This window comes from Staurois parvus, unplaced genomic scaffold (genome assembly GCF_062004578.1).
Source record: "Staurois parvus isolate SC_StPar_1 unplaced genomic scaffold, SC_StPar_1.0 ptg000198l, whole genome shotgun sequence".
NCBI classification, from domain to species: Eukaryota; Metazoa; Chordata; class Amphibia; order Anura; family Ranidae; genus Staurois; species Staurois parvus.
The window spans coordinates 14,682,877-14,697,182 of NW_028317994.1; the positions used below are offsets into that span (position 1 = coordinate 14,682,877).

Below are 14,306 nucleotides of genomic sequence, written 5' to 3' on the forward strand. Positions count from 1 at the left end.
TTAGCAGGTGACTCGTTTTGGGTAGCGGGGAAGACGGTGAATGCCATTCCATCAATTGTCACTTGGATTCCAGCTCCAACTGGTAGCAACGGGTCTCATCCCCTGTGATGATGATTCGCAAAAAGGATGGATCCTGGTCACACATGGTAATGAACTCTTCAGAAATGTTCATCCGTTTTGCCTTCTGTTCATCTGTCAGCTTGTGCGGCACAAACCGGGAACTGAGATTTCGCTTACCCAAATCCTCGTGGACAATGGTGCGCACCGTGTCCTTGCTAATGCCCAATTCCTTTGCCACCATCCAAAAAATCAGTTGCCGATCTGGTGTCAGCATTTGTCGCACTCGCTCGATCATGTCTGGGGTTCTGCTTGTCGATCGCTTACCCGAATGAGGCTCATCCTCAGTCGTTTCCTTCCCACAAAAGCTTTTGAGCCAGCTGTAAACAAATTTTCTACTCACAGCTTCCGTCCTGTATACTTGCATCAACATTTCATGCGTCTCCATCGTCGTTTTCCCCAATTTGTAGCAGAACTTGATGTTCAAATGTTGCTCCATTGCACTGTGATCCTACCTCTCACACTGACTACGTTCGGCTGCCTGCAGCAGCTTTACCCTGAGGATCATGTTTATTCCACACTAGGTAGCGCTTTTTTGACATGTCTCCAAAAAGCCATGTGCATGCATTGAACCTGGCCCATGTTGCCGCTGAGATACCATTCACTGAACTTTTTAGACACCTTGCAACACCAGCCACTCCCCATTGCTTTAAAATGGTTGTAAAGGCTGAAGATTTTTACCTTCATGCATTGTATGCATGAGGTAAAAAAAACCTTGTGTGCTGCTCCCCCCACAGCCCCCCCAATACTCACCTGAGTCTCTCTCGATCCAGCAATGTGTATGGGAGACTCAGCTGTCACCGTGTTCCCGCACTTCATTGGCTAAGACAGCAGCGGGAGCCATTAGCTCCCACTTCTGTCAATCACAGCCTGTGAGCTAATAAGGAGAGAGTGCCAGCAGGGGACCCAAGAAAGGAATCGGAGCTGCTCTGTGAAAAACCATTGAACAGAACAGGTAAGTATAATATATTTGTTATTTAAAAAAAAAAAAAAAAAACTATGCCTTTAGTATCACTTTAATACAATTTCATGGTGATGTTTGATTGGCCACTGCAACCTTCCCAGAAGGGGGCGGGTTACTCATCACTCATCAAAAAAACCTTGTTAAGGTTCCTTACTTCCTTTTAGTCAATGAATGGATTTGTTTGTGTCCAGCTTAATGTAAAATGAATAAACAACATTCATCTCTGATCCTCATTTTACCTTCTTTGTGTGTAATGAATGGGCTGCATTCATGCTACATACCATTCATAAGATTTCCCATTCAAAAACTCTGAGTCAGAGATTCCATTGAGCGGAGGCTACAGAACAGAGCAAGAAATTAATGGAAAAACTATTTAACTGAAGGAAATGAGAAGTTTCCCCTAAAACAGCTTGAAGTTACGGCCAAGAAAAAGTTAACTTGGGCCAGCCAGCTTTCCCTCCAACTCCTGAAAATTAAAAGAGAAGTATGGGTTTGTTTTTTTCCCAAATCATACTTACCTAGCTGATTGCAGCAATGGTGCAATGCTACATTTGTCCCCCGTCGGCTCTAAGTGTGAGAACTCAGCGATCACATGACTGCTGTTCACTGAGATCTCACCACCGCTTTGAGCAAAGAGCTGTGACTGTCAGTCACCGCTGTCTGCTCTGCCTCCCCCACCTCTCCACCCCCGCTCCATGGAGTGCTTGGCTGTGGAGGAGGAGAGAGCAGCTGGCTCAGGCTCTCAGAGGCTCCCCGACAGGCTGAGCCAGGTGACACTCCAGACTCTGGGGTGAATCACGATTTTAAAGTCAGGATCTTTCCCCAGCCTGGACTGGCTGAGTGACATCAGCAAGCTTCAGCCCGCTGTCAGTTGAAAACGGGTCACAGGAGTGCAGAACGAACTGTACTCCTCTGATCCACAGCCAAAGCTCTTTTGGCCGTACTTCTCCTTTAAATATCAACAGAGCCTGTATACCTTTTTATTAGTATTGATACAGATATACATCCTCTTCTAACTTGAGCCTGTCTCCTGTTTATAGCCTTTATTTAAAGGAGTTCAATGGTCACAGCATACACTTTCATTTACTAACGTCAGCATTATAATAGCAATAAAAACCTTAGTTATTTTTGGCAAAGAAATATAAGCTTACTCGGAAAAACTCCTTTCATGCTCTAAGTGCTGCCCTTCTGTTGGCTATCTTTTTCAACAACTTCCTGGATTCCCTGCATGTTTTGCAGATGAATTCTGCTCCTTAAGATTTCTAAGTACTACATATCTTATGGTACCTTGCTGCCTGGAAGCAGTAATTCTTGTACTTGCTATACCTCCTGAAATTGTTCCTCTTACTACCTAGTAGTTCAGAAGGCAGACTCTGAATTCTGTGCCATACCAGTGCATACTAACAGTATAGAGTGAAAATATGGTGTAGAATTCAAATACGTTTACAAACTTCAAGATTGTTTAGATTAATAGGAGTAGGTTAGAATTAATTGAAATACAGTGTGGAAATAAATATAGATTTTATATTTTGCCCATAGATAAGACTGTAAAATGCCTAATTTTGTTACTTATATTTGCATTTTAATGCAGTATGAGAAACCCCTGAGTCTGTACTTAAAAGTGCAGTTTAACAACCAAAAGGCGTCTTGTCACAGAATTATTGAGAAAACCTACTCTGACCAAGGATGGGATCACCGAGAAACAGCCTAAAGAACAGGAGGTCCTCTCCAGAGCTCTTGATGATGAAGATGCGTTAGCGCCTTCCGCTTCCAGGGCACTAATTAGTGGCTTCAATAACGAGGTCATGGAAAGAATTGTGAATGGGTGCAGATGATATGTAGATCTGCCCTTGCTCCAACACACAAACAGGAAAAAGCAAATCACCACACACCAATGACACCACACAAGTTTCATTGTTTTTTTAAGCTGATAGTCACTGTGACAGTCTCTGCCCATGTCACCAGACAGGGCTTACTCGTAAGACCAGGAAAAGTTAGCTTTTTCTTGTTCATAATTTATAAGTAACTCGATTGATTCTGGACAGAATTTTTTTAAAGGGACCAATAAAGAGTGGTACGAACTTGAAAGGGAAGATACTTTTGTAGAATGCCAAACCTATTCACCAGAATTAAGGATAGGAACAGCTTGCTGGCATTGATCAGCAAACTATTTTTGGTGTTGGGTGGCCTACAACAATGAATTACAGACTTGAGGCCAAATTGAGTTCATAGAATGGAGGGCCTCAGTTGTGGCTGGTACACTTCAAGAGAAGTGAGAAAGGGAAATGGTTTCTGAAGGACAGATAAAAAAAATGCCAGCTAGAAAGTCATTAACAGCACTTTCGGGCCAGTTCTTGGCGTTATCAGCTTTACTGGTGAGAACTGGTAGAGGGGTCACCAAGGAGGAATAATTGTCAAAAATGTATATGATAATATAGCTGGAACAAAAACATGAGAATCCCTGAGGGGGCCTAAAGGGACCAATCCACAATACCAGACATCCATGCACAGGCCACCTTTGGATATGCTGCATTCTAGAAAAGGCACTTCAGAAACCTCAAAGGCGCATTTCTACAGCGTGTGGCCCCATGGAATTGATCTAAGAGTTTACTAATGAGGGGAAGTGGGTATCTACTCTTAAAGTGGTTCTAAAGGCTCACAATTTTTTACCGTCATGTATTCTATGCATGAAGGTAAAAAACCTTTTTTTGTGCAGCTCCCCCCCCTCCCCCTTAATCCTTACCTGAGCCCCTTCTGATCCAGTGACATTCTCAACAGCCTCTGCTGTCTGGGGACTCTTCCCCCCCATTGGCTCCCGCAGCTATCAATTACAGCCAGTGAGCCAATGAGGAAAGAGCAGGGGGTGGGGCTTAGCTGCAGCTCTATATGTCTTATAGGCACATAGAGCAGTGGCTTGGGAATGATCACGCAGCGGTGCCCCCAGGGCAAGTGGCTTTCCCTGGGGGCACTGCTTAAGGGGGAGGAGCCGGGAGCACTGCCAGGGATCCAAAAAGAGGAGGATTGGGGCTGCTCTGTGCAAAATCACTGCTCAGTGCAGGTAGGTATAGACATATTTGTTATTTTAAAAAAATGAAGCTTCAGTGTCACTTTATTGGGGATACTATTCAGTCCACAATAACCAATGCAAGGATCAAGGGAACTGTCTTTCTGGACAAAAAAAAAAAAGAAATCTGCACCTGCTGGAGATGAAGAGGGACAGATAAATCCTTTTGTGAGACTGCTGGCTATTTATTCCTCCATACTTAACAGAATACCTAGGTCATTCCACTCCAAGGGCCCAAGAATCCCCGGAGGTGAACCTGTCCAGTTTGTGACTGAGTCTGGATGCCATTAGGTCTATGTCTGCCATTCCCAACCAGAAACAGAATGAATGAAACATTTCCTGGTGGAGGAATTACTCTCCAGGATCCAGTCATTGAAGGAATAAGAATTCCGCTTGCTATTTTTACAATCCCAGAATAAGCACCAGGGACAGAGCTAGAACATGAAGTTCTGCCAATTCAGAAGGAGGTCCACTTCTTGGAGAGCAGCTGGACTGCTGATTCTACCATAATGATTTAGAGGTTGGCATAGCAACACTTGTCAAGGAAAAGGACACCTTAAAGAGGGTCTCAAATTTTTCATTTTTGGGAACCTAAAAACCGGAATTCACTTACGGTAAGAGTCCTATTCAAAAATAACACAGCAGGGTCTATTGTTGGGACAGTTAACTTATTGCAGATGCTATCTACCGTCGGACATTGTTGAGCAAACCACTTGATGGGCACACATAGTTTGCCTGGATGAACCCAATCCTTGTACAGACACTTGTACAGAATTCACTTACGGTAAGAGTCCTATTCAAAAATAACACAGCAGGGTCTATTGTTGGGACAGTTAACTTATTGCAGATGCTATCTACCGTCGGACATTGTTGAGCAAACCACTTGATGGGCACACATGGTTTGCCTGGATGAACCCAATCCTTGTACAGACACTTTTCAGTATGAGGCTGCATCAGAAAGCATTTGGATTGTTTGGGAACTTTGCATGACCTTAGATCATAAGGGTTCTGGCAGTGACAGTTTCAGGTTTTTTGAACCACCTCTGTGAGCAAATTCACTGTGGACCTTCATTTTACATGGGAAATGTTGGAGGTCAAAGCATGCTCCTCACAGGAGGACTCTTTCATGTCATTCACTATGGACCCTCATGTTTGGGAAATGTTGGTAGTCATAGCACCTTTTTTAGATTCTTCCATCAGAGGCATCCGCTTCACTGGACCCTTCCTTCTCTAACCGTAAAAAGGGTGGGAGAGGAAACTACCGAGGTAGCTTCAGTGGTGATGGTGACCTACATTGCTTCTGGTCACACTGCTGTAAATCCTTGAGGATGATTGCCAATTGTTTCAGCACCTTGGTAATGGAAGCAGAAAATTCCTATTCAGAAACAAAGGTCCAAGGGGGAGAAGCCACAGAAGGTGTGAGAGAAAAACCAGAAGGTGTGGGAGAAAAACCAGATGCTGTATCTGAGCCAAAGCTGGTGTGTTGTCCAAGAAAGGAGATAGCGAAAGGAAGACTGTCTCCAACTGATATATTGAGGTTAAGTCCTCAGATCCTTAACCCCTTGAATCATCTCTGGCATGCTCTCAGCGCATAGAAAGGGTACAACATTCACAGTACAAGTCAAGGGTAAGGGTAGCCTGCCAATGTCCCAGTACCTGGAATCTAGAGATCCCATAGTCACATGGAGCTTGGGCCATATTTTATGGAGCTGCTGTAAATCTTTATGTACTGAATCAAAACAGAAAACAAAGGAATTATGTCCATCAGCTACAGACATTAGCAAAAACACTAAGGCAATGCTGAGTGTGGATGAGGTTATGAGTCAAGATTTGCTATTTGCCAATGTGTCCACTCACCTGGAGTTGGAGCATAACTTAATGGTCCTGTGTAAGAAATAACTTTCCTGTGTCCAAGAAAAATCCATCATCATTAAAGTAGTTCATTCATTAAAAATTACTAAATGTAGTGTTAAATACTACTACTACTAATTTGACCACTTAAAAACTATGCTCAAGTTAAAATATGTGCACACCCATTTTGAGATCAAGACTGGAAGGCCTAGTACTGGGCGTCAGGTCTACTGCACAATTTAATGACATTTTTTCAGTCAGAATATATACTTACTCGCATGAACCTGTACGCAACATTTAGTGCAGGTAATAAGTTGACTTCTGCCATCATCATCAATAAAGGTATTTGTTGGTGAATATTCTGTGTTGTCTTCACTATATATGAAGCACATTTCTGGGATCAAGGGTTTTGTTCTTTTCTGCTTTGCAGGAATTTCACTTGAGACTGTGTCCCAATAAGTCTGAACATCATCGTTGTAGGTCTCGGACTAAAAAGGAAAAAAACAAAAGAATTTTAGGGACGTTACTTTATAGTAGTATTAAACCTTCAGAATTTTTTTGTAGCTTTACACACTGAGCACATAAAATAAACATTCCCCAGTAAATGATATGCTAAAACTCTTACCCCACCAAATGAGGGTTACAATTTTCAATGCTGTTGGTTCCTGCTCTCTCAATGCGGTTTACTGGACATCTAGTCTTCACAAGTAAGAGTTAAGAGCAGACTTTGCACTATCCAACCAGTCTTGTTAGCCTGCGGAAGGGAGAGGGGAGTGCCTTGCCATCCTAACCTACAGGGCTGTGTGTTTCCATTGATACAACATGTAGAGAGACACAACTAATCTATGCATTTAAGGGTGGCTCCATAGGATGCTGCAAGAGGAAGGAGCCACCCTCAAACTGGAAACCTAAGGCAGGTGTCATAGCAAGTGCAAACAATATGTATATCTATAATTAGTAGTTATTTACATTCAAATAGACTTCCTCTGTAATGTTGAATACATTTTGCCGCTTTTTCAGGCCACTTATTTGGAACAGAAGTAGTGGCTTGGACAAGTCCAGATAAATATGACTCAACTACAACCAGCTATATCATGACAAATGAAAACCTTCTCAGACAATACAATACATAAATATTGAAGAACAACTATATTTTATTGTTTTACACTAACCAAAATCAATTACAACTGTAGCAAACTTAATTTGCTGCGGACAGCCTATATAAGGCACCATTGTGTTGCTAGAATGCTGCACATATACAATCCAGGAGTCAAATAAACACACATCCAAATGATCATCATTTAAACATGCAAGTTTGTCCCAATTGAGAGGGTGAGCTCTGCTGGCTGCCTCTGTAGAAAATCACAATCAGTCATGAAGGTCCATCACAGGTATGCTATCTGTTTACCCTAGCTGGCTTTGGCAAGAAGCACCAGGAAAAGCCAACAGACATACAAACATTCGCTGATAAATTTGTAAACATCCAGATTAAAATTAACATTCTCTTGTATCTGTAAAGAACTTTAACCTTCCCTAACTTGGTTTAACATTTAGCCCTCTCAACTAATATAAACTCAATATTCCGACAATAGAAAACACCAAAAAGGTCCCTCATACACTCATAATTAGTATACTACTATAATCTGTTTTAATACGTTTTTAATGAGGCTTGTTGGGCAAGTATTGTAACATAACATTATACAGTTCAATTGTATATGGTATATGTTATCAGCTTCCCATCCAGCCATTGCATATAAACAGCCAGTTGGAAGCTTCCTTGATGCGGGTGGATGGACCCATTTGTCCTCCTCTCCAAGCACTTGTGCATGGCATCTAGAGTACACAGTGGCACACCCTGTATTCATTGTTCCTTTGGACACAGATGAAAAAAGAGGGCTGGGTACAGAACCAAAAACATTAGTCCTGTACCATGAGATCGTCTGTAAGAGCAGAGAGCTGTTTCTCAGCGTCCTGTGAGTGATTTCAGCATCTGTCATAGTTTTATACCAAAACACCAGCTTCCAGTGACCCTGATCGCTAGCCCACCAGAGTAAAGTGTGTATAAAACAGTGCAGCTATCCACCTGCCACATATCCCACTGTAACCTCTCACACCTGTCCCAGTGTAGCTAGCAACAGTGTACCTTATTGGACAGCAACAGTGTTCCTAATCACCGTCACACCAGTGCCAACTGAGCCAGTAAAGCCAGCAATACTATTCTTTTTGCTAATCAAGCCAGTGTCAGCACAGCCACTGAAGCCAGCAACAGTATTCTGATCATCGTGAAATAAAAATGTAGTATTGCGCTCACAACCTTCCAATCTATATATCTAAACCAATAAAAAATGTGTATATGATATACATAGATGACTGCATTTGTGAATCTCTAGAAATCCACTCACATCAGCAAAATTCAAAAAACAGTGAAAAATTACTAAATAAAAAATAATATAGTAATATAATATAATAATAATGTCCCACAGAGAAATTAGTGACTTTGTGCTGAAAAATCTTCAATATCTTTAAATAAGTGACTGCTTGTGCCTCCTCCCTCAAGTGAAGATGTGTGCTCACCTCATGGATAGCCTGCAATTAGGCTATTAAAGCTTGCGGTTCACCTCCTTTGGAACCTACTTGTATAGGAACTCCTGTTTATAAGATAACCATGAAATGCGACATGTGCTGTGGAAAAGTATCCTCTCACTGGGTGCCACTCCAATGTCTTCTTTTATCCATGCGGTTCTCCATATATAAGAAAAATCCTGACATGGTGCTTTATCGTTTTAAAAGCTTTAATGTGTAGCTGACAGGTGGCACTCACATAAATCGTATAGTGGTAGTACAGCTGTCTCAGACCTCCGCTGACTGTTGGAGCTGTGCGCTCGTGGTCCGATGGCCGGACTGACTCCCTCCGAGTGACGTGAACAGTCCCACCCCTACGCGTTACGCCACTGGTCACGTGGCTTCATCAGGGGGATTTGACCCCTGATGAAGCCACGTGACCAGTGGCGTAACGCGTAGGGGTGGGACTGTTCACGTCACTCGGAGGGAGTCAGTCCGGCCATCGGACCACGAGCGCACAGCTCCAACAGTCAGCGGAGGTCTGAGACAGCTGTACTACCACTATACGATTTATGTGAGTGCCACCTGTCAGCTACACATTAAAGCTTTTAAAACGATAAAGCACCATGTCAGGATTTTTCTTATATATGGAGAACCGCATGGATAAAAGAAGACATTGGAGTGGCACCCAGTGAGAGGATACTTTTCCACAGCACATGTCGCATTTCATGGTTATCTTATAAACAGGAGTTCCTATACAAGTAGGTTCCAAAGGAGGTGAACCGCAAGCTTTAATAGCCTAATTGCAGGCTATCCATGAGGTGAGCACACATCTTCACTTGAGGGAGGAGGCACAAGCAGTCACCTATTTAAAGATATTGAAGATTTTTCAGCACAAAGTCACTAATTTCTCTGTGGGACATTATTATTATATTATATTACTATATTATTTTTTATTTAGTAATTTTTCACTGTTTTTTGAATTTTGCTGATGTGAGTGGATTTCTAGAGATTCACAAATGCAGTCATCTATGTATATCATATACACATTTTTTATTGGTTTAGATATATAGATTGGAAGGTTGTGAGCGCAATACTACATTTTTATTTCACGCTTTTTCACATTGGTAGTTATGTGCTAGAAGTTTGCGATCCAACAATAGGAATTTGAATACTTGGCTCGCAAGATTTTTTTCAAATAATTGAGACTCTTTAGTATTCTGATCATCACCACACCAGTACAGTATCACCAGACCTAGTGTCCTGAACACCATGGTCAGGTCCAGATTCAGAATATGAACCTGTGGAGAGCAGCAGTTCAGTAACAGCCTTTGATTCAGAGGATTAAAGGGTCCCTACAAAAAGAGTCAGACATACTGAACAGCAGCATGCAAGCACCAGAAGTGCAGTATATCCAGCTGAAAGCCCAAGCATAAGTTGTGGGGTATTATTTATTTATTTCAGGTACTTTTATAGCGCTGTCAATTTACGCAGTGCTTTACACACATACATATATATATATATATATATACCCCTCAAGTAGCGTACAATCTAAGGTCCCTAACTCACATTCATACATACACATACTAGGGACAATTTAGACAGGATCCAATTCATCTACCAGCATGTCTTTGGAGCAATGAATGAGAAGGGTGGACTGTAACTGGGAAAACAGAACTATGTCAACAGGCGCAACAACAAGGGTCAAAAAGACCCAACTGCAGAGTGCCACTGGAATAACCTTGCAGCCGAACGAATGCACATCCGAGTTGTAGAAAACTGAGAAAGTATGAACAATAGGACTATTTAGCACCCTTACAAAGCTGGTCTGGTGCTGAAATGCTCTAACTTTCGCATCCCCGAACTCCCAGAAACCATTACTGACGTCTAATCCACCATCACAGCCCTCTTCCAGGAGCTAGCATCCACTATACCAATTGAGCGGCTAAAGATGGACTAGAGATGGCTCCAATCTGATGGCCCACCCCGCAATATAATCGCCAAACTGCACTTCTTTCGCACCAAAGAACAGCTTCTCTTTGCCACACGCCATAAAGACTTCTATTCTTCCAGCGCCATTCTTACCAACCAATATCTTTTTCTGCTCACAGTAGCCAAGCAACAAGCCATGAAACCCCATCTACAGATCTTTCAACAACACCACATCGCATATAGATGGGAATTCTCATTTTCGGTCTGCTTCTCCTACCAAAACTGTTACTACACCTGTAGATCTCCTACCCCCAAATGCACCACCAGATGGATTCTGTCGCCGCTGAGCCTACTGCTCCTCACAGAAGTTTCAGGCCTCTCCCAGAGCTAATGGCCATCAGGGATCCCACAAACGAGGACACTACTCCTCTCCAGCTCCAACTCATCTAGACTCCATGAACTGATCTATGAAACTTAACCACTTGATCCTCCGTTTTTTGGTCTGAGCCGCACTCCTACGTAAAGCACAACCTCTTTGGTCTGACTACCCTGCAGTGACTCAGGCAGACCCTCAGCTGTTCACTGGTCCCCAAAATACCACCTATGTTTGGACTAGCTCCCTGGTCAATCCAGCTGTTGGGACAGCTATTGGGCCTAACCTGATGCAGCCCACCTGATGCCCCCACCCTTGCATTTACCTACCCCAGTTTCCCCCCTCCTCCTTGGATGCTAATACCCCCCCCTCACCTTTTTTACCCTCGGTCCACACTACAGCCAACTGCATTGAAATAACTGATGGAGCCCCCCTCCCTTTCACCTGAGTCCATCCCTTCCTCCCCTCCCCTTCTGTTGTGCATTAATCCATTCCTACACCTTGTCTACATACCATACTTCAGCCAATGGATGCTTGATGGACTTCACATGATATCTGCCTTGTTCTTTCTTGCCTTATCCTTTTAGGTTGTTGAATGTAATATAGTTCTTTTATTATGCATTTGTACCGAACTCTACCTGGCCAATTACCGCCTTGCTTGAATTTTTACTGACGCAACAGCAAATTTCTCTGGAACTCAGAGGCTTCATATTTTTCTCCATCCTTTTGACTTAGCTCATTAGAGTTCCTTACCCAGATATCATCCTCCATTATAGTTACCGAGTCCCTGACCTCCATAGTATGACGGGCGTTACAGGTATTCGTTGCTTTAGCAAGTGTTTGGCTGTTGTCTCCCTAGTGCCAGACACTGCGCTCCCCCCTCTAGCCTATGGCATACCATATATGTGTACTCCATGGACTACCTCCTGACCCCTGGACCCTTTGCTCCGCACTGGACCTTGGGACACAACCGCTTGTTTCTGCAGTGAATTCTTATTTTCACACTACACTACTCCACTCCCTCATTCTTCTTCTATGGCTACTTTTTTTGGGACCGCTAAATATACTTACCCACAATGTCCAGGGTCTTAATAATCCCCTCAAACAAACTAAGGCCTTCACATCTTTTGCCTCCCATAAGGCTCATATCTTGTGTCTACAGGAAACCCATTTTACTTCTAGCTCTACCCCCAAATTCTTTGGACCAAACTATCCACAGGTGTACATGGCTTCAGGCCCCCAAAATGCAGGGGAGTCCTCATTGCCTTCCATCGCACAGCTCCCTTTACACCTCTGGCTGAGATCAATGACACAGAGGGTCATTACCTTATTTTGTCTGGTCTTCTTCTTGACACTGAAGTCACTGTTGTTTCTTATTACGCACCCAACCATAGTCCACTCCGTTCCTCTCCCACTTACTGGCTGTAGTTGATGCTCACAAGCGAGGTACCCTACTTATCTGTGGAGGCTCAAACCACACCCTTTACACTTTTCTTGATAAAACCCCTCAACCATCCCTCTCACACGCCTCTAGACTCTCCTTCCAACAATTTCTCCATTGCCATTCCTTACTAGACTCATGGCGTGAACATAACCCAGTCAGGCGTCAACACACTTAATATTCCCACCCACATAAAACATTCTCACGCATTTTTCATATTCCAATTACAATCGGTTCTTCTCTCCAACTGCTTGCCTCCAGCATCCCTCTTGTACCTTGGACCAACCATAGCATGGTCATCACAACCCTATCCTTCTTGGTTCCAACAACCAGGGATACTACCTGGATTATCAATGACAATATACTGTCTCACCCGTCCCCTTGCCTAGACCTGGAAAAAGCGATTAAAGACTACTTGTCCACAAACACTTCTCCAGACATCTCCCCTCTGCTCTTATGGGAGGTGCATAAACCAGTTATGAGAGGAGTTTGCATCAGCAAAACACCCTTCCTCAATATGGAGAAACGCCTCATCCGCCAACATCTGGAAGCAGCCTACAACGCTTCCCCCAAGGTGTTTCAAGCAACATCTTCAACAAGTACCCGACAGGCCCTCCAGAAATCGAGGTTGGAGCTTGACCTTTTTCTGGCGGATCTAGCTGAACAATCTATAGGACAATCTCATCAAATATTACACCAAAGCTGTTAGAAGCTTTCCTTAACCTAATACCTAATATCTTCTTATTAACAGTACTAACATAAGTATGAATGAGTTGGATCTTAATAGAATAATTGAGTTATTATATTTATATTTGTTCTAGATTGGGAAAAGTAAGGAATTAGACTTCATAGTCTGTGAACATATATCTTGGGTTTTTCCTTTACATTCAAGCCACATATAAGAGCAATTAGCTATACCTTCCCCCATCCTCCCCCATCTATGTAAGAGATAAAGTTACACTCAGACTTTGAGAGAAGCAATTATCTCAGTAGAACTACAAGAGAATACCAACCCACTTTTAGGTTGGTGGGGGCTGGATTGCTCACTCTGGATTCTGGATTGCAGAACAAAGACTTTTTATGCTGACTTTGCTTGCAGCCTTGATGAGACACACACACACATACATACATATACATATATACAATCTTATTATCAAGAACTTAAATATATTTTTTTGGACATTATTTAAACATTCTGTATGCCAATATTTTATTTCTAATTTTATGCAACGTTATTATTAAATCATCTTTTTGAGTAATTGCAAGAAGTGGAAGGACTTTCTATTTGAACATTTCTCATCAATACAAGTTAATAAAATATCGAGACAATACGATATTTTACAGTGGCGAGCCTCCAGTTCGATTCGTTTCCGCCGATCGCTTATTTTTGACTTTTTTCTTCTTCATCTTGATGAGAGGGAAGTTGTTTGCAAATTCAGCAAACTATGAAATCAAGCTTTCAGGAGAAGTAAAAGTCTGCAACAGATGAATCGTCGGCATAATCGAGAACCTAAATGCAGAATTGGTGAGAATTTTGCGCAATTGCAAGAAACGCTGTTCCTTGGTGATGTCATTTCCCGCCAAGAGAGAAAAGACGCGTTATGTAAAGAAAGACCTTCTTAATCGGTAAGTAATGGATTTTATTGATGAATTATCTAGAGAGAGTAAGTTAGAATTCAAGAATCTGTCTACATTTGTTAAAGATAATGAACTTTGGCGGTACATGTATAATGAGTGCTTACAGGCTAATATTAAGATAGAAAAATCTAAGTTTTCCTTTAAGAAACTGAGCAAACAAGTTAGAAATGTAATGAAGTTAGTTAATGTTTTTAACGCCATGATTTTTGATGTTCCTAAGACTGCTGTTTGTGTAATGCAGCAAGATCAGAGCAGTGTATGTGCTAATTGCCAGACTTTGACTGAGCAAATTGATGATCTGCAAAGTGTAATTCAAACAAAAGACATTCAGTTATCTGACCTGCAGAATGATGTAAAAAGAATT

General features: G+C 42.3%; 1 protein-coding gene across 1 annotated transcript in view; it reads right to left on the reverse strand.

Moving 5' to 3' along the window:
* The window catches only part of KDM4C (lysine demethylase 4C), a 543,890-nt gene that overhangs the window by 163,863 nt on the left and 365,721 nt on the right, over positions 1 to 14,306 (reverse strand). The window contains exon 14 of the mRNA XM_089678131.1: positions 6,271 to 6,484. Coding sequence (XP_089534257.1) covers positions 6,271 to 6,484 — 214 coding nt within the window. The remainder of the gene's footprint in view (positions 1 to 6,270; positions 6,485 to 14,306) is intronic.